A 24,256-nucleotide genomic window follows, 5' to 3' on the forward strand; every position below is an offset into this window, starting at 1 on the left:
AAGAGTAAATGCGATGTCCATATCTGCCAGAAGATGTTATGGACACGACAGTGGTCAGGTGATGCAGATTCCAAACGGCACAAAGGTGTATTGCCGTATAAAGGAAGAGGAGTTATTTGGGGTCGGTCCATCGGACCTGGTGGCCACGGCAACTGCTGGAAAATCCACCGTTTTTACCCTAAGTCACATCTCTGCAGAAAAAGACACCGTCTTTTCAGCCTCAGTCCTTTCGTCCCTATAAGATCATCTCTGCCCAGGGATAGAGGAAAGGGAAGAAGACTGCAGCAGGCAGCCCATTCCCAGGAACAGAAGCGTTCCACCGCTTCTGACAAGTTCTCAGCATGGCGCTGAGACCGTACAGGATCCCTGGATCCTACAAGTAGTATCCCAGGGGTACAGATTGGAATGTCGAGACGTTTCCCCTTCGCAGGCTCCTGAAGTCTGCTTTACCAAGGTCTCCCTCCGACAAGGAGGCAGTATGGAAAAAAATTCACAAGCTGTATTCCCAGCAGGTGATAATTAAATTACCTCTCCTACTACAAGAAAAGGGGTATTATTCCACACTATATTGTGGTACTTAAGCCAGAAGGCTAGGTGAGACTTATTCTAAAAATTTTTTGAACACTTACAAAGGTTCAAATCAAGATGGAGTCACTCAGAGCAGTGATAACGAACCAGGAAGAAGGGGACTATATAGTGTCCCGGGACATCAGGGATGCTTACCTCTATGTCCCAAATTTGCCCTTCTCACTAAGGGTACCTCAGGTTCGTGGTGCAGAACTGTCACTATCAGTTTCAGACGCTGCCGTTTGGATTGTCCACGGCACCCCGGGTCTTTACCAAGGTAATGGCCGAAATGATGATTCTTCTTCGAAGAAAAGGCGTCTTAATTATCCCTTACTTGGACGATCTCCTGATAAGGGCATAGTCCAGGGAACAGTTGGAGGTCGGAGTAGCACTATCTCGGATACTGCTACAACAGCACGGGTGGATTCTAAATATTCCAAAATCGCAGCTGATCCCGACGACACGTCTGCTGTGCCTAGGGATGATTCTGGACACAGTCCAGAAAAAGGTGTTTCTCCCGGAAGAGAAAGCCAGGGAGTTATCCGAGCTAGTCAGGAACCTCCTAAAAACAGTGCATCATTGCACAAGGGTCCTGGTAAAAATGGTGGCTTCCTACGAAGCAATTCCATTCGGCAGATTTCACGCAAGAACTTTTCAGTGGGATCTGCTGGACAAATGGTCCGGATCGCATCTTCAGATGCATCAGCGGATAACCCTATATCCAAGGACAATGGTGTCTCTCCTGTGGTGGTTATAGAGTGCTCATCTTCTAGAGGGCCGCAGATTCGGCATTCAGGATTGGATGCTGGTGACCACGGAGCCCAGCCCGAGAGGCTGGGGAGCAGTCACACAAGGAAAAAATTTCCAGGGAGTGTGATCAAGTCTGGAGACTTTTCTCCACATAAATATACTGGAGCTAAGGGTAAATTTATAATGCTCTAAGCTTAGCAAGACCTCTGCTTCAAGGTCAGCCGGTATTGATCCTGTGGGAAAAACATCACGGCAGTCGCCCACGTAAACAGACAGGGCGACACAGGAAGCAGGAGGGCAATGGCAAAAACTGCAAGGACTTTTCGCTGGGCGGAAAATCATGTGATAGCACTGTCAGCAGTGTTTCATCCCGGGAATGGAAACTGGGAAGCAGACTTCCTCAGCAGGCACGACCTCCACCCGGGAGAGTGGAAACTTCATCGGGAAGTTTTTTCCACATGATTGTAAACCGTTGGGAAATACCAAAGGTGGACATGATGGCGTCCCGTCTGAACAAAAAACGGGACAGGTATTGCGCCAGGTCAAGAGACCCTCAGGCAATAGCTGTGGACGTTCTGGTAACACCGTGGGTGTACCAGTCGGTGTATGTGTTCCCTCCTCTGCTTCTCATACCTAAGGTGCTGAGAATTATAAGACGTAGAGGAGTAAGAACTATACTCATGGCTCCGGATTGGCCAAGAAGGACTTGGTACCCGGAACTTCATGAGATGCTTACAGAGGTCTTATGGCCTCTGCTGCTAAGAAGGGATTTGCTTCAGCAAGTACCATGTCTGTTCCAAGACTTACCGCAGCTGCGTTTGTCGGCATGGCGGTGGAACGCCGGATCCTAAGGGAAAAAGGCATTCCGGAAGAGGTCATTCCTACCCTGGTCAAAGCCAGAAAGGAGGTGACCGCACAACATTATCACCACATGTGGCGAAAATATGTTGCGTGGTGTGAGGCCAGGATGGCCCCACAAAGAAATTTCAACTCGGTCGTTTCCTGCATTTCCTGCAAACAGGAGTGTCTATGGGCCGCAAATTGGGGTCCATTAAGGTTCAAATTTCGGCCCTGTCGATTTTCTTCCAGAAAGAATTGGCTTCAGTTCCTGAAGTCCAGAAGTTTGTCAAGGGAGTATTGCATATACAACCCCCTTTTGTGCCTCCAGTGGCACTGTGGGATCTCAACGTAGTTCTGGGATTCCTCAAATCACATTGGTTTAAAACCAGTCAAATCTGTGGATTTGAAGCATCTCACATGAAAAGTGACCATGCTCTTGGCCCTGGCCTGGACCAGGCGAGTGTCAAATTGGTGTTTTTTTTCTCAAAAAAGCCCATATCTGTTTGTCCATTCGGACAGGGCAGAGCTGCGGACTCGTCCCCAGTTCTCTCCCTAAGGTGGTGTCAGTGTTTCACCTGAACCAGCTTATTGTGGTGCCTTGCACCTACTAGGGACTTGGAGGACTCCAAGTTGCTAGATGTTGTCAGGGCCCTGAAAATATGTTCCAGGACGGCTGGAGTCAGGAAAACTGACTTGCTGTTATCCTGTATGCACCCAACAAACTGGGTGCTCTTGCTTCTAAGCAGACTATTGCTAGTTGGATGTGTAATACAATTCAGCTTGCACATTCTGTGGCAGGCCTGCCACAGCCAAAATATGTAAATGCCCATTCCACAAGGAAGGTGGGCTCATCTTGGGCGGCTGCCCGAGGGGTCTCGGCTTTACAACTTTGCCGAGCGGTTATTTAGTCAGGGGCAAACACGTTTGTAAAATCCTACAAATTTGATACCCTGGCTAAGGAGGACCTGGAGTTCTCTCATTCGGTGCTGCAGAGTCATCCGCACTCTCCCGCCCGTTTGGGAGCTTTGGTATTATCCCCATGGTCCTTTCAGGAACCCCAGCATCCACTAGGACGATAGAGAAAATAAGAATTTACTTACCGATAATTCTATTTCTCGGAGTCCGTAGTGGATGCTGGGCGCCCATCCCAAGTGCGGATTGTCTGCAATACTTGTACATAGTTACAAAAATCGGGTTATTATTGTTGTGAGCCATCTTTTCAGAGGCTCCGCTGTTATCATACTGTTAACTGGGTTCAGATCACAGGTTGTACAGTGTGATTGGTGTGGCTGGTATGAGTCTTACCCGGGATTCAAAATCCTTCCTTATTGTGTACGCTCGTCCGGGCACAGTACCTAACTGAGGCTTGGAGGAGGGTCATAGGGGGAGGAGCCAGTACACACCACCTGATCGTAAAGCTTTACTTTTTGTGCCCTGTCTCCTGCGGAGCCGCTATTCCCCATGGTCCTTTCAGGAACCCCAGCATCCACTACGGACTCCGAGAAATAGAATTATCGGTAAGTAAATTCTTATTATTATTGTGCCCTGTCTCCTGCGGAGCCGCTAAACCCCATGGTCCTGACGGAGTCCCCAGCATCCACTACGGACTACGAGAAATAGAATTATCGGTAAGTAAATTCTTATTATTACATACATGCATGCCGACACACACATACTTACCTATGTTGACACGCCGACTCGGTCCCCTTCTCCACGTAGAATCCATGGGGTACCTGAAAATAAAATTATACTCGCCAAAATCCTGTGTAGATCTGTCCTCTTCTGCTTGTAATCCACGTACTTGGCAAAATAATAAAACTCAAAACCCGGACCACGCACTGAAAGGGGTCCAATGTTTACACATGGGACCCCTTTCCCCGAATGCCGGGACACCCCGTGACTCCTGTCATAGAGGGTCCCTTCAGCCAATCGGGGAGCGCCACGTCGTGGCACTCTCCTGATTGGCTCTGCGCGTCTGAGCTGTCAGACGGCGCATAGCACTATGCCGCTCCATTATATTCAATGGTGGGAACTTTGCGGTCAACCGCTAGGCACTGTATATATAAAGAGCCCCCGCCAGTTTTTATTATATTTAAGCGGGACAGAAGCCCGCCGCCGAGGGGGCGGGGCTTCTCCCTCAGCACTCACCAGCGCCATTTTCTGCACAGCTGAGAAGAAGCTCCCTGGACTCTCCCCTGCTTATCCACGGTGAAAGGGGGTTTCAGAGAGGAGGGGGGGGGCACATAATTGGCAGCAAAAAATAGTATTACAGCGCTACTGGGTAAACAGTGTTTTTTTCCTGGGGTATTAGCGCTGGGTGTGTGCTGGCATACTCTCTCTCTGTCTCTCCAAAGGGCCTTGTGGGGGAACTGTCTTCAGATAAGAGGATTCCCTGAGTGTGTGGTGTGTTGGTACGTGTGTGTCGACATGTCTGAGGTAAAAAGCTCTTCTAAGGAGGAGATGGAGCAAATGTGTGTGTTGTGTCTCTGTCGACAACGCCGACACCTGACTGGGTATGTGGAATTAAGTGCTGAGGTAAATTTATTGCGCAAAAGATTAGAGAACAGACCGGGAATCTACCCATGTCTGTCCCTATGTCGCAGGAACCTTCAGAGTCTCAAAACGCCCACTATCCAAAATAATAGACACTGATACCGACACGGAGTCTGACTCCAGTGTCGACTACGATGATGCAAAGTTACAGCCAAAACTGGCAGAAAAGTATTCAATAATGATTATTGTAATAAAAGATGTTTTGCATATCACTGATGACTCATCTGTCCCTGACACGAGGGTACACATATTTAAGGGGAAGAAAGCTGAGGTAACATTTCCCCCCTCTCATGAACCAAATTAATTGTGTGAAAAAGAGCGGGAATCTTCAGACAAGAAACTGCAGTTTCCCAAAAGAATTCTCATGGCGTATCCTTTCCCTGCTAGGGCCAGGATACGATGGGAATCCTCCCCTAAGGTGGACAAGGCGTTGACACGTTTACCCAAAAGGTAGCGCTGACATACCAAGATACAGCTACCCTCAGGGATCCTGCAGATAGCATGCAGAAAAGTACTTTGAAGTCCATTTACACACATTCTGGTACACTACTCAAACCGGCGATTGTGTCGGCAGGGGTTTATAGCGCTGTAGCAGCGTGGACAGATACCTTATCAGCGGAGATTGAAACCCTAGATAAGGATACCATGTTATTGACCCTAGGATATATAAAAGATGCGGTCTTATATATGACATGCTCAAAGAGACATTGGTCTACTGGGTTCTAGAGTCAACGCTATGTCGATTTCTGCTAGACGTGTCCTGTGGAACATGCAATGGACAGGTGATGCCGACTAAAAGAGGCATATGGAGGTTTTACTTTACAAGTGTGAGGAATTGGGTGGAGAAGGGCTCTCGGACCTGGTCTCCACAGCTATAACTGGTAAATCTGATCTTTTACCTTATATTCCCTCACAGCCTAAGAAAGCACAACATTATCAAATGCAGTCCTTTCGGTCGCAGAATAACAAGAAAGTACGAGGAGCGTCCTTTCTTACCAGAGGTTAGGGCGCAGGGCACAGCTAGTTCCCAAGAACAGAAGTCCTCCCCGGCCTCTACTAAATCCACCGCATGACGCTGGGGCTCCGCTAAGGGAGTCCGCCCCAGTGGGAGCACGTCTTCGACTCTTCAGCCACATACGAGTTCACTCACAGGTGGATCCCTGGGCAATAGAAATTGTTTCTCAGGGTTACAAGCTGGAATTCGAAGAGGTGCCTCCTCGCCGCTTTTCCTTATTGGCCCTACCGGCTTCTCCCCCAGAAAGGGAGATAATATTAAATACAATTCACACATTGTATCTCCAACAGGTGGTGCTCAAGGTTCCCCTCCTTCAACAAGGAAGGGGATATTACTCAACCTTGGCTGTAGTCCCGAAACCGTACGGTTCGGTCAGACCTATTTTAAAATTAAAATCTCTGAACCTATACTTGAAAAGGTTCAAATTCAAGGTGGAATCGCTCAGAGCGATCATCGCCAGCCTGGAAGGGGGGGATTTTATGGTGTATCTAGACATAAAGGCTGCATACCTTCATGTTCCCATTTATCCACCCCATCAGGCGTACCTGAGAATTACAGTACAGTATTGTCATTACCAATTTCAGGGTAATTAGCGAAAATGATAGTGCTCCTACGCAAGCAAGGAGTCACAATTATCCCATACTTGGACGATCTCCTAATAAGGGCAAGATCAAAAGAGCAGTTGTTGAACAGCGTGTCACTTTCACTGAAGGTGTTACAGAAACACTGCTGGATTCTCAATATCCCGATGTCACAGTTGGTTCCTACGACTCGTCTGACCTTCTTGGGCATAATTCTGGATACAGACCAGAAAAGGGTTTTTCTTCCGAAAGAAATAGCTCAGGAACTCATGACTCTAGTCAAGAACCTGTTGAAGCCAAAACAAGTGTCAGTGCATCATTGCACTCAAGTCCTGGGAAAAATGGTGGCGACGTACGAAGCCATTTCCTTCGGCAGGTTCCATGCAAGGACTTTCCAATGGGACCTATTGGACAAATGGTCCGGGTCACATCTGCAAATGCATCAGCGGATCACCCTGTCCCCCAGGGCCAGGGTATCTCTCCTGTGGTGGCTGCAGAGTGCTCACCTGCTAGAGGGCCGCAGGTTCGGCATTCAGGATCGGATCCTGGTGACCACGGACGCGAGCCTCCGAGGTGGGGGAGCAGTCACACAGGGAAGAAATTTCCAAGGCCTTTGGTCAAGTCAAGAGACTTGTCTTCACATCAACATCCTGGAACTAAGGGCCATATACAACGCCCTACGTCAAGCGGAGACCTTACTTTGTGACCGACCAGTTCTGATCCAGTCAGACAACGTCACCCCAGTAGCTCATGTAAACCGCCAGGGCGGCACAAGGAGCTGAGTGGCGATGGCGGAAGCCACCAGAATTTTTCGCTGGGCGGAGAATCGTGTAAGCGCACTGTTAGCACTGTTCATTCCGGGAGTGGACAACTGGGAAGCAGACTTCCTCAGCAGACACGACCTGCATCCGGGAGAGTGAGGACTTCATCAGGAAGTCTTCGCACAGAGTGCAAGTCGGTGGGGACTGCCCCAAATAGACATGATGTCGTCCCGTCTCAACAAAAAGCTACAAAGGTATTGCGCCAGGTCAAGAGATCCTCAGGCGGTAGCTGTGGACGCCCTAGTGACACCGTGGGTGTTCCAGTCGGTCTATGTATTCTCTCCTCTTCCTCTCATACCCAAGGTGTTGAGAATAATAAGAAAAAGAGGAGTGAGAACAATAATCATTATTCCGGATTGGCCACGAAGGGCCTGGTATCCATATCTGCAGGAAATGCTCACAGAAGATCCGTGGCCTCTTCCTCTAAGACAGGACCTGTTGCAACAGGGTCCCTATCTGTTCCAAGACTAACCGCGGCTGCGTTTGACAGCATGGCGGTTGAACGCCGGATCCTAGCAGAAAAAGGTATTCCGGATGAGGTCATTCCTACGCTAATAATGGCTAGGAAGGACGTGACATCTAAACATTATCACCGATTATGACGAAAATATGTTTCTTGATGTGAGGCCAGGAAGGCTCCTACGGAAGAATTCCATCTGGGCCGTTTTCTTCACTTCCTAAAAACTGGAGTGAATTTGGGCCTAAAATTAGGCTCCATTAAAGTTCAGATTTCGGCCTTATCCATTTTCTTTCAAAAGGAATTGGCCTCTCTACCCGAAGTACAGACTTTTGTGAAGGGAGTACTGCATATTCAGCCTCCTTTTGTACCTCCGGTGGCGCCTTGGGACCTTAACGTGGTGTTAAGTTTCCTTAAGTCACATTGGTTTGAACCACTTAGAACAGTGGAGTTGAAATATCTCACTTGGAAGGTGGTCATGTTGTTAGCCTTGGCTTCGGCTAGGCGAGTTTCGGAATTAGCGGCTTTGTCACATAAAAGCCCCTATCTGGTTTTCCATATGGATAGAGCGGAATTGCTCAATTCCTACCTAAGGTGGTCTCATCCTTTCATATGAACCAACCTATTGTCGTGCCTGTGGCTACACGTGACTTGGAGGATTCCGAGTCCCTTGATGTGGTCAGGGCTTTGAAAATTGACGTGGCCAGAACGGCTAGGATCAGAAAAACAGAAGCACTGTTTGTCCTGTATGCAGCCAACAAGGTTGGCGGCCCTGCTTCAAAGCAGACTATTGCTCGCTGGATCTGTAACAAGATTCAGCAGGCGCATTCTACGGCAGGATTGCCGTTACCAAAATCGATTTTAAGGCCCATTCCACTAGGAAGGTGGGCTCATCTTGGGCGGCTGCCCGAGCGGTCTCGGCACTACAGCTGTGCCGAGCTGCTGCTTGGTTGGGGTCAAACACATTTGCAAAGTTCTATAAGTTTGATACCCTGGCTGAGGAGGACCTCCTGTTTACTCAATCGGTGCTGCAGAGTCATCCGCACTCTCCCGCCCGTTTGGGAGCTTTGGTATAATCCCCATGGTCCTTTCGTAGTCCCAGCATCCTCTATGACGTTAGAGAAAATAAGATTTTAAACCTACCTACCCATGTGAGGGGACACTGTGCACTAATTGGGGTTTCAGGTCACTTTATGAAGAAAACGACACAACCCCCCCCTGTTAACTCATGTCGACCTAATGGCTGTGTCGACCTACTCACTGTCGACCATTAGGTGTCGACCCTGAGTCCCATACCCATCACATTACTAAAAGATACATGATTTGGAAAGACTTTGGAACCGATCTAAACAAATATATATCCCTTAAAGTAAATTTGAGGGTATTGAAGAAATATGTGGATCTCATACCACAAAGTATGATGAAAGCAACTAGATATATTACCTCTTTGGTAGATGTTGGAAGTACATCTATGACATTCACCCAAGTGGCAAAGAACTTTAGGTGTGGGCATTCTTCTGGAGAGATGCCTCCAACCAGTACATATGGAAAATAAAGAGCGTCTCCTTAAACATTTCAAGGGTTGGTGGGGAATTCTGAATCCATGTGTGTAATCTAATAGAAGTTTCTGAATGTCTCTTGGGATGCTAATATCTGGAAGTAAGAGACCAAAAATCGATCATTCTGGAGTAAATGGAGCATAGTTAACTAACTGATCAATGGGAAAAGACGCTGACTCCCTAACCAAAATCATCTGACAAATGAGCAAGCCCATAGGCAATGATAAAGATATAAGTTTTAGTTTTTAATGATGCATTATTACAATGATTCAATATTTTTTAGATTTACGTTTGAGATTTTCACTTATCGCGATCATATCATTTTGTCTGCTGTCGCCTGATTATCTGCTCATATGGGCTTGTATGTTGTCATGTCTCTTGGATTTTCTATGAATTATGTGACTTTCAGAGTTTTATCTTTTACCATTTATTAACTAGTCAAGTTCCTGGAATGTGAAACTTGGATCTGGTGATGTGCATTTATTTTTTGTGGCTTGACCGTTTCTTACTGTGTGTTTCCTTTTTGTTCTTGTGCAGCTCCCATCTATCAGTTGACTGACCAGGTCATTTATGGAACAGCGACTGTGTTAGCTGCGGTGTTTGGAGTCCTGTTGAAGACTTAACTACTGTGGTACTATCAACTTTATGGGTCGGGTGAGTATATAACCCTTCATTCCACTTCCTTATCTTACCGTGTGTTCCCCACACCTCTTAGACTGTAAGCCTATTTGGCCATTGCCATTTTTACCTTGTCTCGTGTTTTTGTATACACAGACAAAGGGGGTGCAGATGCACTATGTGATCATTACATTTCAATATAATAAATTAGAATCTATCATAAGAGGTTGTTAGTATATCGTTGGCCAATGATATTGGCCTGCCCACCAATCGTCCAGGTCACCTCTTGTCGAGCAGGTCCCTAACACTATGGGGCCAACATCCGGGATGCAGGGAACCCCAAAACATGATCCAGCGAAGGACCCCCCCAGAGCATCACACTAAAGAATACTGTCACTATCGCAAGGCATCTCACGGTGCACGGGATCTTGATCCTAGATGTAGGAGGACACATCTGTATGCTAAATAACCATGGGGGGCTGGGTTTGGGTGACCATACTGACGCTGGGATCCTGGCTGTTATGATTGGGGGGGAGCGAGCGCAACAAAGCCCCTTAAGGGCTCGCTGCGCTCGCCGCAGGGTCTTTTACCACTCTATGGGTGTCGTGGACACCCACGAGTGGGAATAGTCTCTGTTAGGTCAGCATGCTGACCGGCAGGCTATTCAGCGAACGGGATCCTGCCGTCGGTATTGTGACCAGCAGTCTGTCACATAACCGCATCCCGTTCTAAGCCTTCGAGAGTGATAAAGTGTAGAGAGAAAGTACCAGCCAGTCGACTAAAATGCTATATCTCTTCAAAGCTTAGTACATAAGGCCAAACCAGCCCAGCTGTGTGCCTGCCCGTACAGAGCAACAATTGGCTGTATGGTGCCATCGGGTTGCAGCTGGGGCGACCAACAATTGAATTGGTTTCCATAGAATCATACTGGGGGGAATTCAATTGTTTGGGCGTCTAAAAATCCCATCTAATCGGGACTGTTTAACGCCCAAACAGTTGTCACTATTCTTTTGTTGCTTATTTATTGTGTGTCTGTGTATCCCAAGGGAAATTTTATGAAGATTGTTGGCCCATGGGATTTTAGATCTGTTGAAGATGTTAAAATGAGGCAAGGAGGAATTTGTCAAAGGATCCACGATCTCTGCTGTGTTTCATCCAGTATAAATTCTAGCTGATTACTGTCTTGGGATACACATGAGACATTGTCCCCTCCGACCTGATGGTGTGACTATTGTCATGAAGTCACACCAGCCTTTTCTTCTCATACCTTCCTTCCTGTCTCCTGGATGGGATGTATGAATTGTAGGCAAGTATGGTTTAAATACATTTCAGCCATGGTTAACAAAGCATATAAATATACTGTACATGTGATTGATCCTTGTCATGGTTTATTAGTACCTCTGGTGGCTTCACAATGAACATCAAGAGAGATATTAGAATAGCTCCCAAACCTGTTTGTTTAGACTGCATTATTGTATTAAGTCCTCATATGTCGCTTCCGCTTTTCTTGAAATTAACTGGCTGGGCCTGTTAGGAAGTTGAAAACCCCCGACCATGATTTATTTATTTTATGCAGGTGGGAAGGGGGAATATGCTTCTGTACAATTTGTGTTGCTGGTGCAGTACAGTCTCAAAGTTAAGCTGGGTACACACTAGATGATATGTCGTCCGTTCCGGCGAATGGATTGATATATTGGGCACAACATCTAATGTGTAACCCGCTATTTCGCTGATGATGTGCACTCCCGCGTGTTGTCAGTGACATCCTCCATTAGCCCTACTTGCAGCACTGACGGAAGACATCGGGTCTTGTACACACATTGTCTAAGGTTGCACATCCTTTTTAAAGACCTATGGATGTAACGCACCACTGTATGTTCGCTTCTGCAGCACTTTCCTGGAATCACTGCAGATAATCTATGCTCTTCTCAACCAAATGCAGACGATTGTTTTAGACACTGTTCTTTCAGGAGTTTCGGTCAGTAATCCAAATGGGGAAGTAGCGTGTTTTCGATAAAACCAATGGGAGGAGTACAGTATTAGTCACACTAATAATAGTCACACTTCCTGCTCTGACGATGGCCATCTTTCTCAAGTTCTGTGTTTATATGAACTGCTTCTAATGTTTTCAAATTTCCCTTCAATAAATCTCTAGATTACATTTTGTGGTTACATTGTATATATTGTGACCTTTTCTATAAAGCAGCAGTTTTGAATTTATATTTAATTTGGTTTGTCTGTTTTTTTTTTTTGTTTTTTTTTTATGTACTGTAAACAGAACATACAATCTGTAGCATTATTATTTTATGTTTTGAGCTCCGAAAATAAATGTGGGCATTGTCACAATGCCCTTCTATACACAAGCCCTTTATTGCAGTAAGAAAACAGCTGATTGAGCAATTACATAACCTTTAATTCCATGGAGCCTGTGACATAAATAAATCAGAAATCCCTTTGTTTTAGCTTTCTGTTGAACTGACCTTGTGAAGCAGCGTCTAGTGACATTCAACAAGCGCAGCTAAAAACAGGCTCTTGTCAATCAGAAGGCATTGGAACACTTTCTCATAATGGCTAGATGAGAACTCCTTTTTATATGGTACAATACTAATATAGCTTTCTCTAACGTCCTAAGTGGATGCTGGGGACTCCGTCAGGACCATGGGGTTTAGCGGCTCCGCAGGAGACAGGGCACAATAATAAAAGCTTTAGGATCAGGTGGTGTGCACTGGCTCCTCCCCCTATGACCCTCCTCCAAGCCTCAGTTAGATTCTTGTGCCCGGCCGAGAAGGGTGCAATCTAGGTGGCTCTCCTGAGCTGCTTAGAATAAAAGTTTAAGTTAGGTTTTTTATTTTCAGTGAGTCCTGCTGGCAACAGGCTCACTGCTACGAGGGACTTAGGGGAGAGAAGTAAACTCACCTGCGTGCAGGATGGATTTGCTTCTTAGGCTACTGGACACCATTAGCTCCAGAGGGAGTCGGAACACAGGTCTCACCCTGGGGTTCGTCCCGGAGCCGTGCCGCCGACCCCCCTTGCAGATGCCGAAGTTGAAGAGGTCCAGAGGTCCAGAAACAGGCGGCAGAAGACTTTCAGTCTTCATAAGGTAGCGCACAGCACTGCTGCTGTGCGCCATTGTTGTCAGCACACTTCATACCAGCGGTCACTGAGGGTGCAGGGCGCTGGGGGGGGCGCCCTGGGCAGCAATGTATTATACCTTTTTTATGGCTAAAATACATCACATATAGCCCTTGAGGCTATATGGATGTATTTAACCCCTGCCAGATCTCACAAACTCCGGGAGAAGAGCCCGCCGTTTTAGGGGGCGGGGCCTATTCTCCTCAGCACACGGCGCCATTTTCCTGCTCAGCTCTGCTGTGAGGAAGGCTCCCAGGCTCTCCCCTGCACTGCACTACAGAAACAGGGTTAAAACAGAGAGGGGGGGCACTTATTTGGCGATATGATTACATATGTGAAAATGCTATAAGGGAAAACACTTGTATAAGGGGTTGTCCCTGTATAATTATAGCGTTTTTGGTGTGTGCTGGCAAACTCTCCCTCTGTCTCCCCAAAGGGCTAGTGGGGTCCTGTCCTCTATCAGAGCATTCCCTGTGTGTGTGCTGTGTGTCGGTACGTGTGTCGACATGTAGGAGGACGATGTTGGTGAGGAGGCGGAGCAAATTGCCTGTATTGGTGATGTCACTCTCTAGGGAGTCGACACCGGAATGGATGGTTTATTTAGGAATTACGTGATAATGTCAACACGATGCAAGGTCGGTTGACGACATGAGACGGCCGGCAAACAAATTAGTACCTGTCCAGGCGTCTCAGACACCGTCAGGGGCTTGTAAAAACGCCCATTTACCTCAGTTGGTCGACACAGACACGGACACTGACTTCAGTGTCGACGGTGAAGAAACGAACGTATTTTCCTTTAGGGCCACACGTTACATGTTAAGGGCAATGAAGGAGGTGTTACATATTTCTGATACTACAAGTACCACAAATAAGGGTATTATGTAGGGTGGGAATAATCTACTTGTAGTTTTTCCTGAATCAGATAAATTAAAGTGTGATGATACGTGGGTTTCCTCCGATAGAAAATTATTTGAGGTATACCCTTTCCCGCCAGAAGTGAGGGCGAGTTGGAAAACACACCTTAGGGTGGATAAGGCGCTCACACGCTTATAAAAACAAGTGGCGTTACCGTCTCCAGATACGGCCGCCCTCAAGGAGCCAGCTGATAGGAAGCTGAAAAATATCCTAAAAAGTATATACACACATACTGGTGTTATACTACGACCAGCAATCGCCTCAGCCTGGATGTGCAGCGCTGGGGGGGCTTGGTCGGATTTCCTGACTGAAAATATTGATACCCTTGACAGGAACAATATTTTATTGACTATAGAGCATTTTAAGGATGCATTTCTATATATGCGAGATGCACAGAGGGATATTTGCATTCTGGCATCAAGAGTAGATGTGATGTCCATATCTGCCAGACGATGTTTATAGACACGACAGTGGTCAGGTGATGCAGATTCCAGACGGCACATGGAAGTATTGCCGTATAAAGGGGCGGTCCATCGGACCTGGTGGCCATGGCAACAGCTGGAAAATCCACTTTTGTTACCCCAAGTCACATCTCAGCAGAAAAGGACACAGTCTTTTCAGTCTCAGTCCTTTCGTACCCATAAAGGCAGGCGGGCAAAAGGCCAGTCATATCTGCCCAGGGTTAGAGGAAAGGGAAGAAGACTGCAGCAGGCAGCCCATTCCCAGGAACAGAAGTCCTCCACAGCTTCTGCCAAGTCCGCAGCATGACGCTGGGGCCATACAAGCGGACTCAGGTGCGGTGGGGGGTCATCTCAAGAGTTTCAGCACGCAGTGGGCTCACTCGCAAGTGGACTCCTGGATCCTACACGTAGTATCCCAGGTGTACATTGGAAATTCGAGACGTCTTCCCCTCACAAGTTCCTGAAGTCTGCTTTACCAACGTCTCCCTCCGACAGGGAGGCAGTATTGGGAAAAAATTCACAGGCTGTATTCCCAGCAGGTGATAATCAAAGTACCCCTCCTACAACAAGGGAAGGGGTATTATTCCACACTATATTGTGGTACTGAAGCCAAACGGCTCGGTGAGATCTAAAAGATTTGAACAATTACATACAAGGGTTCAAATCAAGATGGAGTCACTCAGAGCAGTGATAGCGAACCAGGACGATATGGTGTCACTGGATATCAAGGACGCTTACCTACATGTCCAAATTTTGCCCTTCTCACCAAGGGTATCTCAGGTTCGTGGTACAGAACTGTCACTATCAGTTCAGACGCTGCCGTTTGGATTGTCCACGGCACCCCTGGTCTTTACCATGGTAATGGCCGAAATGATGATTCTTCCTAAAAGAAATATGGACGCTTTCCTGATAAGGGCAAGGTCCAGAGAACAGTTGGCGGTCGGAGTAGCACTATCTCAAGTAGTTCTACGACAGCACGAGTGGATTCTAAATATTCCAAAATCGCAGCTTTTCCGACGACACGTCTAATGTTCCTAGGAATGATTCTGGACACAGTCCAGAAAAGGATGTTTTCTCCCGGAGAAGAAGGCCAGGGAGTTATCCGAGCTAGTCAGGAACCTCCTAAAACCAGGAAAGGTATCAGTGCATCATTGCACAAGGGTCCTGTGAAAAATGGTGGTTTCTTACAAAGCGATCCCATTCGGTAGATTTCACGCAAGAACCTTTCAGTGGAATCTGCTGGGAAAATGGTCCGGATCGCATCTTCAGATGCATCAGCGGATAACCCTGTCTCCAAGGACAAGGGTGTTTTCTTCTGCGGTGGCTGCAGAGTGCTCATCTATGAAAGGGCCGCAGATTCGACATTCAGGACTGGGTCCTGGTGACCACGGATGCCAGCCTGAGTGGCTGGGGAGCAGTCACACAAGGAAAAAATTTCCAGGGAGTGTGATCAAGTCTGGAGACTTCTCTCCACATAAATATACTGGAGCTAAGGGCAATTTACAAGGCTCTAAGCTTAGCAAGACCTCTGCTTCAAGGTCAGCCGGTATTGATCCAGTGGGACAACATCACGGCAGTCGCCCACGTAAACAGACAGGGCGGCACATGAAGCAGGAGGGAAATGGCAGAAACTGCAAGGATTCTTCGCTGGGCGAAAAATCATGTGATAACACTCTCATCAGTGTTAATTCCGGGAGTGGAAAACTGGGAAGCAGACTTCCTCAGCAGGCATAACCTCCACCCGGGAGTGTGGGGACTTCAGCGGGAAGTCTTCCACATGATTGTAAACCGTTGGGAAAAACCAAAGGTGGACATGATGGCGTCCCGCCTGAACAAAAAACTAGACAGATATTGCGCCAGGTCAAGGGACCCTCAGGCAATAGCGGTGGACGCTCTGGTAACACTGTGGGTGTACCAGTCAGGGTATGTGTTCCCGCCTATGCATCTCATACCAAAAGTACTGAGAATCATAAGAAGGAGATGAGTAAGAACGATACTCGTGGTTCCGGATGGGTCAAGAAGGACTTGGTACCCGGAACTTCAAGAGATGCTCACGGAAGAACCGTGGCCTCTACCTTTAAGAGAGGACCTGCTCCAGCAGGGGCCTTGTCTGTTCCAAGACTTACCGCGGCTGCGTTTGACGGCATGGCAGTTGAACGCCGGATCCTGAAAGGGCATTCCAGATGAAGTCATCCCTACCCTGGTCGAAGCCAGGAAGGATGTAACCGCAAAACATTTTCACTGCATTTGGCGAAAATATGTTGCGTGGTGTGAGGCCAAGAAGGTCCCTACAGAGGAATTCCAACTGGGTCGTTTCCTACATTTCCTGAAAACAGGGCTGTTTATGGGCCTAAAATTAGGGTCCATTAAGGTTCAAATTTCGACCCTGTCGAATTTCTTCCAGAAAGAACTGGTTTCAGTGCCTGAAGTTCAGACGTTTGTAAAAGGGGTACTGCATATACAGCCTCCTTTGGTGCCCCCAGTGGCACCTTGGGATCTCAATGTTGTTTTGAGTTTCCTAAAGTCACATTGGTTTGATCCACTCACCACTGTGGAATTAAAATATTTCACATGGAAGGTGAAGATTCTATTAGCCCTGGCTTCAGCCAGGCGTGTGTCAGAATGGGCGGCTTTATCATATAAAAGCCCTTACTTAATTTTTCATTCTGACAGGGCAGAATTGAGGACTCGTCCTCAATTTCTCCTTAAGGTGTTTTCTGTTTTTCACATGAACCAACCTATTGTGGTACCTGCGGCTACTAGGGACTTGGAGGACTCCAAGTTACTTGACGTTGTCAGGGCCCTGAAAATATATGTTTCCAGGACGACTGGAGTCAGAAAATCTGACTCGCTGTTTAGCCTGTATGCACCCAACAAGATGGGTGTTCCTGCTTCTAAACAGACGATTGCTCGCTGGATTTGTAGTACAATTCAGCTTGCACATTCTGTGGCAGGCTTGCCACAGCCAAAATCAGTAAAAGCCCATTCCACAAGGAAGTGGGCTCATCTTGGGCGGCTGCCCGAGGGGTCTCTGCTTTACAACTTTGCCGAGATGCTACTTGGTCAGGGGCACACCCTGACTGAGGAGGACCTGGAGTTCTCTCATTCGGTGCTGCAGAGTCATCCGCACTCTCCCGCCCGTTTGGGAGCTTTGGTATAATCCCCATGGTCCTGACGGAGTCCCCAGCATCCACTTAGGACGTTAGAGAAAATAAGAATTTACTTACCGATAATTCTATTTCTCGTAGTCCGTAGTGGATGCTGGGCGCCCATCCCAAGTGCGGATTGTCTGCAATACTTGTACATAGTTATTGTTACAAAAATCGGGTTATTCTTGTTGTGAGCCATCTTTGCAGAGGCTCCTTCGTTGTTATCATACTGTTAACTGGGTTCAGATCACAGGTTGTACGGTGTGATTGGTGTGGCTGGTATGAGTCTTACCCGGGATTCAATATCCTTCCTTATTATGCACGCTCGTCCGGGCACAGTATCCTAACTGAGGCTTGGAGGAGGGTCATAGGGGGAGGAGCCAGTGCACACCACCTGATCCTAAAGCTTTTATTATTGCGCCCTGTCTCCTGCGGAGCCGCTAAACCCCATGGTCCTGACGGAGTCCCCAGCATCCACTACGGACTACGAGAAATAGAATTATTGGTAAGTAAATTCTTATTTTCCCTCTAAGGTACTGTATATTGTACGGACGGGAGCAGAGACATTTGGTTAGCCTATAAATAGCTTTGGCCAGGATCCATTGGCTGCGGATCCTGGTTCAATGCTAATAATTGATTTCCTTTCTGGCATCCTCCATCTCTATGATGCAGTGGACACAAGTTTTCTGAAATTGTGTTTTATTTTAACCATTAGACTAAGCACAACATAGAGAAGGGAGTAGAGTTTACTATGGAGTTAAAAATAAAATATACACGCTGCAACTCCATGGTTGTCAAATTCTAAGGGAAAGATTGTGTGCTCGACATTACTAAACTGTGCCTTCTGTCAACACAAATGCAATGGAGAACCTCTATTTAGTACGCATCATTCTAATATGTAGTGGTTAATCTCCCACTGTTGAGCGAAGGAAGTGTGGTTGTTGTGCAGTTTTTTTGTGGGTTTTTTTTTTTTGTCATTTTGTGGGGTATATGCAATTGCGGTCGAATTCCAGCTGGAATTCGACCGTTTTTAAATTCGACAGAATTCGACCGTCGAATTCCGGCAGGTGGGTGCCGGAATTCGACATATTCAATAAAAAACGAATTCGACAGTCCCGCTGTCGAAAAACGTCCGATTTGACGGATTTTGATCCGATTTTTAAAAATGGTCAAAAAACTTTAAAAATCCCGAAAAAAAATTGCGTGGGGTCCCCCATCCTAAGTGATAAAGCTAAATATTTATCTTATAACATTCACTATAAATTGGTAAGAGAAATAGTACGCAATGGGCGTACGGGGTACCGTAAGGGTACGCACTTAGCGTAGCAGACGCTAGGCCGTGGTCGAGACGCACGAGCGGCACGCTCGCTCACAGCTTTACGCTTGGTATCGAGCACGCTATAGGCGGCCGACTACCGTAATGCTACGCTACTAGCGTAGCGGACGCCGAGTCCACAAGAGGAACACGAGCGGCGCAGACGCTCACGGGATGACACTCAGTAAACCTTGTATGCAACACACTGAAAGATTGAGCTTATACTGTAAACCTAACTACTGAAATACTGTAGCGATATAACGCTTCTTAACCCTGTTAATATAAAAGCTGTTTGAGCGATTGAGACGCTCCGAATACCCTCAGCAATGTAATAAACACACAATACCTTGCTAAGGTTCCAAAACCTTTACTAACGTGATTTAGTTATATCAAAAGGGAAAAAATACAATTAACATCTTATACACTACAGGCTAACATCAATATCTAACAGAATAACTACACATAAATATACAATAGCGGCACAATCGCAAACAATAACATACAATGAGAAAGAGTAAAAGAGAGAACGTGGCAAAATACAAACAGAGAACAAGTTGGTTACAGAGAAGAACTTACACACTGGGAATGATCGCTGCGCAGTCCTGGTACCAGCTCTCTAGTTAGTCAATGATGAAAACCGTTGTGGAGAGTAGACTGAACTGGCCCAGACTGGCTGCCTTATATACACTACATTCAGTATACTACAAAGGGACCTATAATCTCATTGTTCATTGGACACAGGAATGTCTCCCCGCACTATAACAAAAGGTCATAGGTTGGTTTGAACAGGTGGGCTGTGACTATATCGAACTGCTCAGGTGGGAGGGAATCTCAGGATTCCCGCCGCATGGATAATGAACCGCAAATATAGTAAATGTCCAGAAACTACTAATAGACATAACTATACGCAGGAGCGATTAATCTTTACCTAACCAGCACCGGATTGTTTCTAATAAAATGTTCTTTAGTTAGGTACCAAACACCACTGCTCAAACCCTATCTGACCCTTCGTATCATGCAAAGAGGAATTCCTCTGTCCACTGACCAGTCACACTAAACAAACTTTCAGTTATTATTAAGGGGAACATTACCTATAAAACATACTATTTGGATTTACTATGTAACGATTGAGTCGCCTGCTAGACGCACACAAACTCTACCGTAAATGCACATACCGAGCGCACGGCCGTGGAGGCGCTGTCACGCAACTGCGAGTATGCGTTCGCACGGGAGAGAATGTGCACGTGCAGCGGGCAAGCGCATGGGGTGAATATATGGCAACGTGTAGCATGATATTTTTCGACTTTGACATAAGCATAACCAGCCTCGGGCTCTTTGAGCCGGTCCTGGTTGCCAAAATACGGGGGGGGAAATTACAGGGGATCCCCCGTATTTTAACAACCAGCACCGGGCTCTGCACCTTGTCCTGGTGCAAAAAAATACGGGGGACAAAGAGAGTAGGGGTTCCCCGTATTTTTTGGACCAGCACCGGGCTCCACTAGCTGGACAGATAATGCCACAGCCGGGGGTCACTTTTATACAGCGCCCTGCGGCCGTGGCATTAAATACCCAACTAGTCACCCCTGGCCGGGGTACCCTGGAGGAGTGGGGATCCCTTCAATCAAGGGGTGTCGCCCCCCCCCCCCCCCCCCCCCAGCCACCCAAGGGCCAGGAGTGAAGCCCGAGGCTGTGTCCCCCTCCCTCCCCATCCAAGGGCTGCGGATGGGGGGCTGATAGCCTTGTTGAAAATGGAAGAATATTGTTTTTTGCAGAAGAACTACAAGTCCCAGCATGCGGGGGTAAAACGGGCCCGCTGGTACCTGTAGTTCTAGTGCAAAAAAAATACCCAAATAAAAACAGGACACAGACACTGTGAAAATACAACTTTATTTCACACATGCCGACACATACTTACTTACCTATGTTGACACGCCAACTCTGGCCACGTCTCCAATGTCGACGTCCGGGGTACCTGAAAATAAAATTATACTCACCTGATCCAGTGTCCGGTTCTTTTATTGTAATCCACGTACTTGGCAAAACAAAAAAACGCATTAACCCGAACCAGACGGACTGAAAGGGGTCCCATGTTTACACATGGGACCCCTTTCCCCGAATGCAGAGACCCCCCGTGACTCCTGTCACAGAAAGGTCCCTTCAGCCAATCAGGAAGCGCCACTTCGTGGCACTCTCCTGATTGGCTTTGCGCGTCTGAGCTGGCAGACAGCGCATCGCACAGCTCCCTCCATTAGTTTCAATGGTGGGAACTTTGCAGTCAGCGGTGAGGTCACCCGCCTTTCAGTCTGTCTGGTTCGGGTTAATGCGTTTTATTGTTTTGCCAAGTACGTGGATTACAATAAAAGAACCAGACACTGGATCAGGTGAGTATAATTTTATTTTCAGGTACCCCGGACGTCGACATTGGAGACGAGCCCAGAGTCGGCGTGTCAACATAGGTAAGTATGTGTGTCGGAATGTATGTAATAAAGTTATACTTTCACGGTGTCTGTGTCCTGTTTTTATTTGGGTATTTTTTTTGCACTAGAACTACAGGTACCAGCGGGCCCGTTTCCCCCCCGCATGCTGGTACTTGTGGTTCTCCAAGTACCGGCTTGCGGGGGAGGATTGCTGGGACTTGTAGTTCTTCTGCAAAAAACAATATTCTTCCATTTTCAACAAGGCTATCAGCCCCCCATCCGCAGCCCTTGGATGGGGGGGGGGGGGGACAGCTTTGGGCTTCACCCCTGGCCCTTGGGTGGCTGGGGGGGGGACCCCTTGATTGAAGGGGTCCCCACTCCTCCAGGGTAACCCGGCCAGGGGTGACTAGTTGGGTATTTAATGCCACGGCCGCAGGGCGCTGTATAAAAATGACCCCCGGCTGTGGCATTATCTGTCCAGCTAGTGGAGCACGGTGCTGGTCCAAAAAATACGGGGGACCCCTACTCTTTTTGTCCCCCGTATTTTTTGCACCAGGACCAGGCGCAGAGCCCGGTGCTGGTTGTTAAAATATGGGGGATCCCCTGTCATTCCCCCCCCCCCCCCCCGTATTTTGGCAACCAGGACCGTCTCAAAGAGCCCGAGGCTGGTTATGCTTAGGAGGGGGGACCCCACGCATTATTTTTTTAATGATTTTTACACCATTCCATTTAAAAATAAAAATAAAATATATATAATATTTTTAAAAATATATAAATAATACTTGTGCCTCCTAAATAGACAAACCAAGTACCTAATCCCTTCTAATATAAATAGATATGCTATTACCCAAAAAAAAAACACGAAAAAAAAACATGTTTTTACATTTTTTTTATTAGATTCCGCCAGCAAAGTGTGGCGGATTGAAAATGACGAATTTACTGTCTAAAAGCTGTTGTCGAATTTACAATCTTCAATTGAATATACAGTACTTTTGTCGAAATGCCGCATTTGTGCCATTGCAGAAATGTCTAATTTGGCAAATGTCGAATTTCAAAAAGTCTAATTTGGAATGGCCGTTTTTTTGGCGAAAAGTACCGTATTGTATTGTCGAATTATTTTTTTTGGCGAAAATGTCCCGTTTTTCGACATTTTCAGGAATTCGACCGCAATTGCATATACCCCTGTGTGTTTTTTTTTTTTTTTTTTTCCCAGAAGAGTGAAAATGGAAATTCTAAATTTTGTATCTTCTGTCATTGTGCTATGATGAAATTAGTATTTCTGTATTAAGTGTATTTTTATCTACTTTAGGAATATAATAGATGTGGTTTGTTACAGAACATTTACCACCAAACCAATTTATTTTCATGTATTTTATTTGTGTGTGGTTTTCTTGCTGAAGATATGATTAGTACATTCAGTATTTAAGGGACCCATACATCTGTGACTGACGCAAATTCCTTGTTGTGCGAATGGCTGGCTTTTTGTGTGCGGCTGAAGAGGGCGTGTACTGCTCTGTCTGAGAAAATGGTCATTAAATTGACCCTCATCCAACTGTAAAACAGCTCTAAAGAAGGCACATACTGTAGCTCAGCACAAATGCATTATCACACATCAGGCATACAGCCAGTCATGTAGCTATCTGTGAGCTGAGGAGCGGTGGCTATTTTCTTTATTTATCACGCACCCAACCTGGCCCCAGGAAAATTGGAGGACTATTTAGGGAGTCCAGATTATTACCTCTATCTGAGGGAGACTCCCTGACATTCGTCATGTATGATTTCTAGATTGATGTATGTAGGTGTCCCACATTTGGGGCCTGACCTTCACTTTGTATCATTAGTGTAATTTGGGTGCATTGATAGACCCTTACTCTTGTAACAGTAGTGCTCTAAGCACTAGCTGTTTTGCCTGTCACAGTTTGGCTATAAAAATACCACATCCTGTCAAGAAGTTCTACTCTCAGGCATTTAAAGCAGGAAGTGAGACCATGACTTAAGTGTTTTATGGTACAGTAATTCATATTATTCACTGCATTCCTTGGAACGGAGAGGTCTGTCTTGGATAAGAGAGGGGAAACAATTATTTCCAGACAACTTGTATAGTCTGTAATCTAGTGTGTATATCTAATAGCATGCATGTTCTAAATCATGGGTGGAGAGCTACTAGCATGTGGCTGAAAAGTATGGGATGCAGTCTAGTTGCCGACAGCCGGAATCCCGGCTAACGGGCTATTCCCACTCATGGGTGTCTATGACACCCATAGAGTGGGAATAGAACCTGTGGTGAGCACAGCGAGCCACCAAGCCCGCAGCGTGGCGAGCATAGCGAGTCTGTAAGGGAACTCTTTGTACTTGCCCCGCTGCCGGCCACCGATATATACTGTATCATACTGATCCCATAAAGCACATAGAAGCTATTCAGATGTTCTGCGCGCCCCACTGGACGTCTAAATTAATGGGTGTCTGTCAGAGCAATTACATTTTTGCTCCGATCAGACGCCCTTTAGCCGTGGCAAACGTGTTCTTCTTTCCTGCAACCTCTGGAGATCGGAGGAAAAAAATTGTGAAAAGTCCGTCTTTTGGGCTCCCAAACCAGGACTTTAGCCGCCCAAACGAGAATTTGAGACTGGTATAGTTGCTTTGCGTGGTTAAACTCGGAGCTTCCAGGCATGTCAACTACTTATGGGCACACAAACAAAGAAACCATTGATTACTCCTATCGATGCCCAGCAGGGGGCGCACAGAACATGTTACTCATCCCCATAAGTTGATGGTTTATGCACATCTGCTATGATTGCAGATCTGCGCATGCGTGGGATTTGCACTGCACATTTGCAGGTCTTTCTGTGACTATGATAATAGTGTCCCTAAGCCGCAGCATGATTGACATGCTGCAGCTGTTTGGGGATGGGGATTCGGCAGCGACCGCCACTGTTGCTGAAAATGGGAGCGTTACGGCCCCGTTTGCTGGGAGTGGAGAGTATGTCTGTGTCTTTCGATGCAGACCTCTGGTATGGAGCTGAGACGGCCATAATGAGTATCCTTAGGCTCATTCAGATGTACAATGCAGCTACCGATGGTCGCAATTGTGATCTGATGCTGCTTC

The 24,256-nt window shown here is 46.8% G+C and overlaps 1 protein-coding gene across 2 annotated transcripts in view; it reads left to right on the forward strand.

Annotated features, from left to right (window-relative positions):
- Nucleotides 1-24,256, forward strand: part of RNF13 (ring finger protein 13) — a 322,147-nt gene that overhangs the window by 61,654 nt on the left and 236,237 nt on the right. The window contains exons 2-3 of one of the 2 annotated variants that reach the window (XM_063916030.1): nt 9,681-9,797; nt 10,808-11,067. Coding sequence is in view for 1 of the 2 variants with exons in the window: in XM_063916028.1 (XP_063772098.1) it covers nt 9,789-9,797 (9 nt within the window). In the remaining variant the exon portion in view is untranslated. The remainder of the gene's footprint in view (nt 1-9,680; nt 9,798-10,807; nt 11,068-24,256) is intronic. The other variant, XM_063916028.1, reaches the window with a different exon arrangement.

This window comes from Pseudophryne corroboree, chromosome 4 (genome assembly GCF_028390025.1).
Source record: "Pseudophryne corroboree isolate aPseCor3 chromosome 4, aPseCor3.hap2, whole genome shotgun sequence".
Lineage (NCBI taxonomy): Eukaryota > Metazoa > Chordata > Amphibia > Anura > Myobatrachidae > Pseudophryne > Pseudophryne corroboree.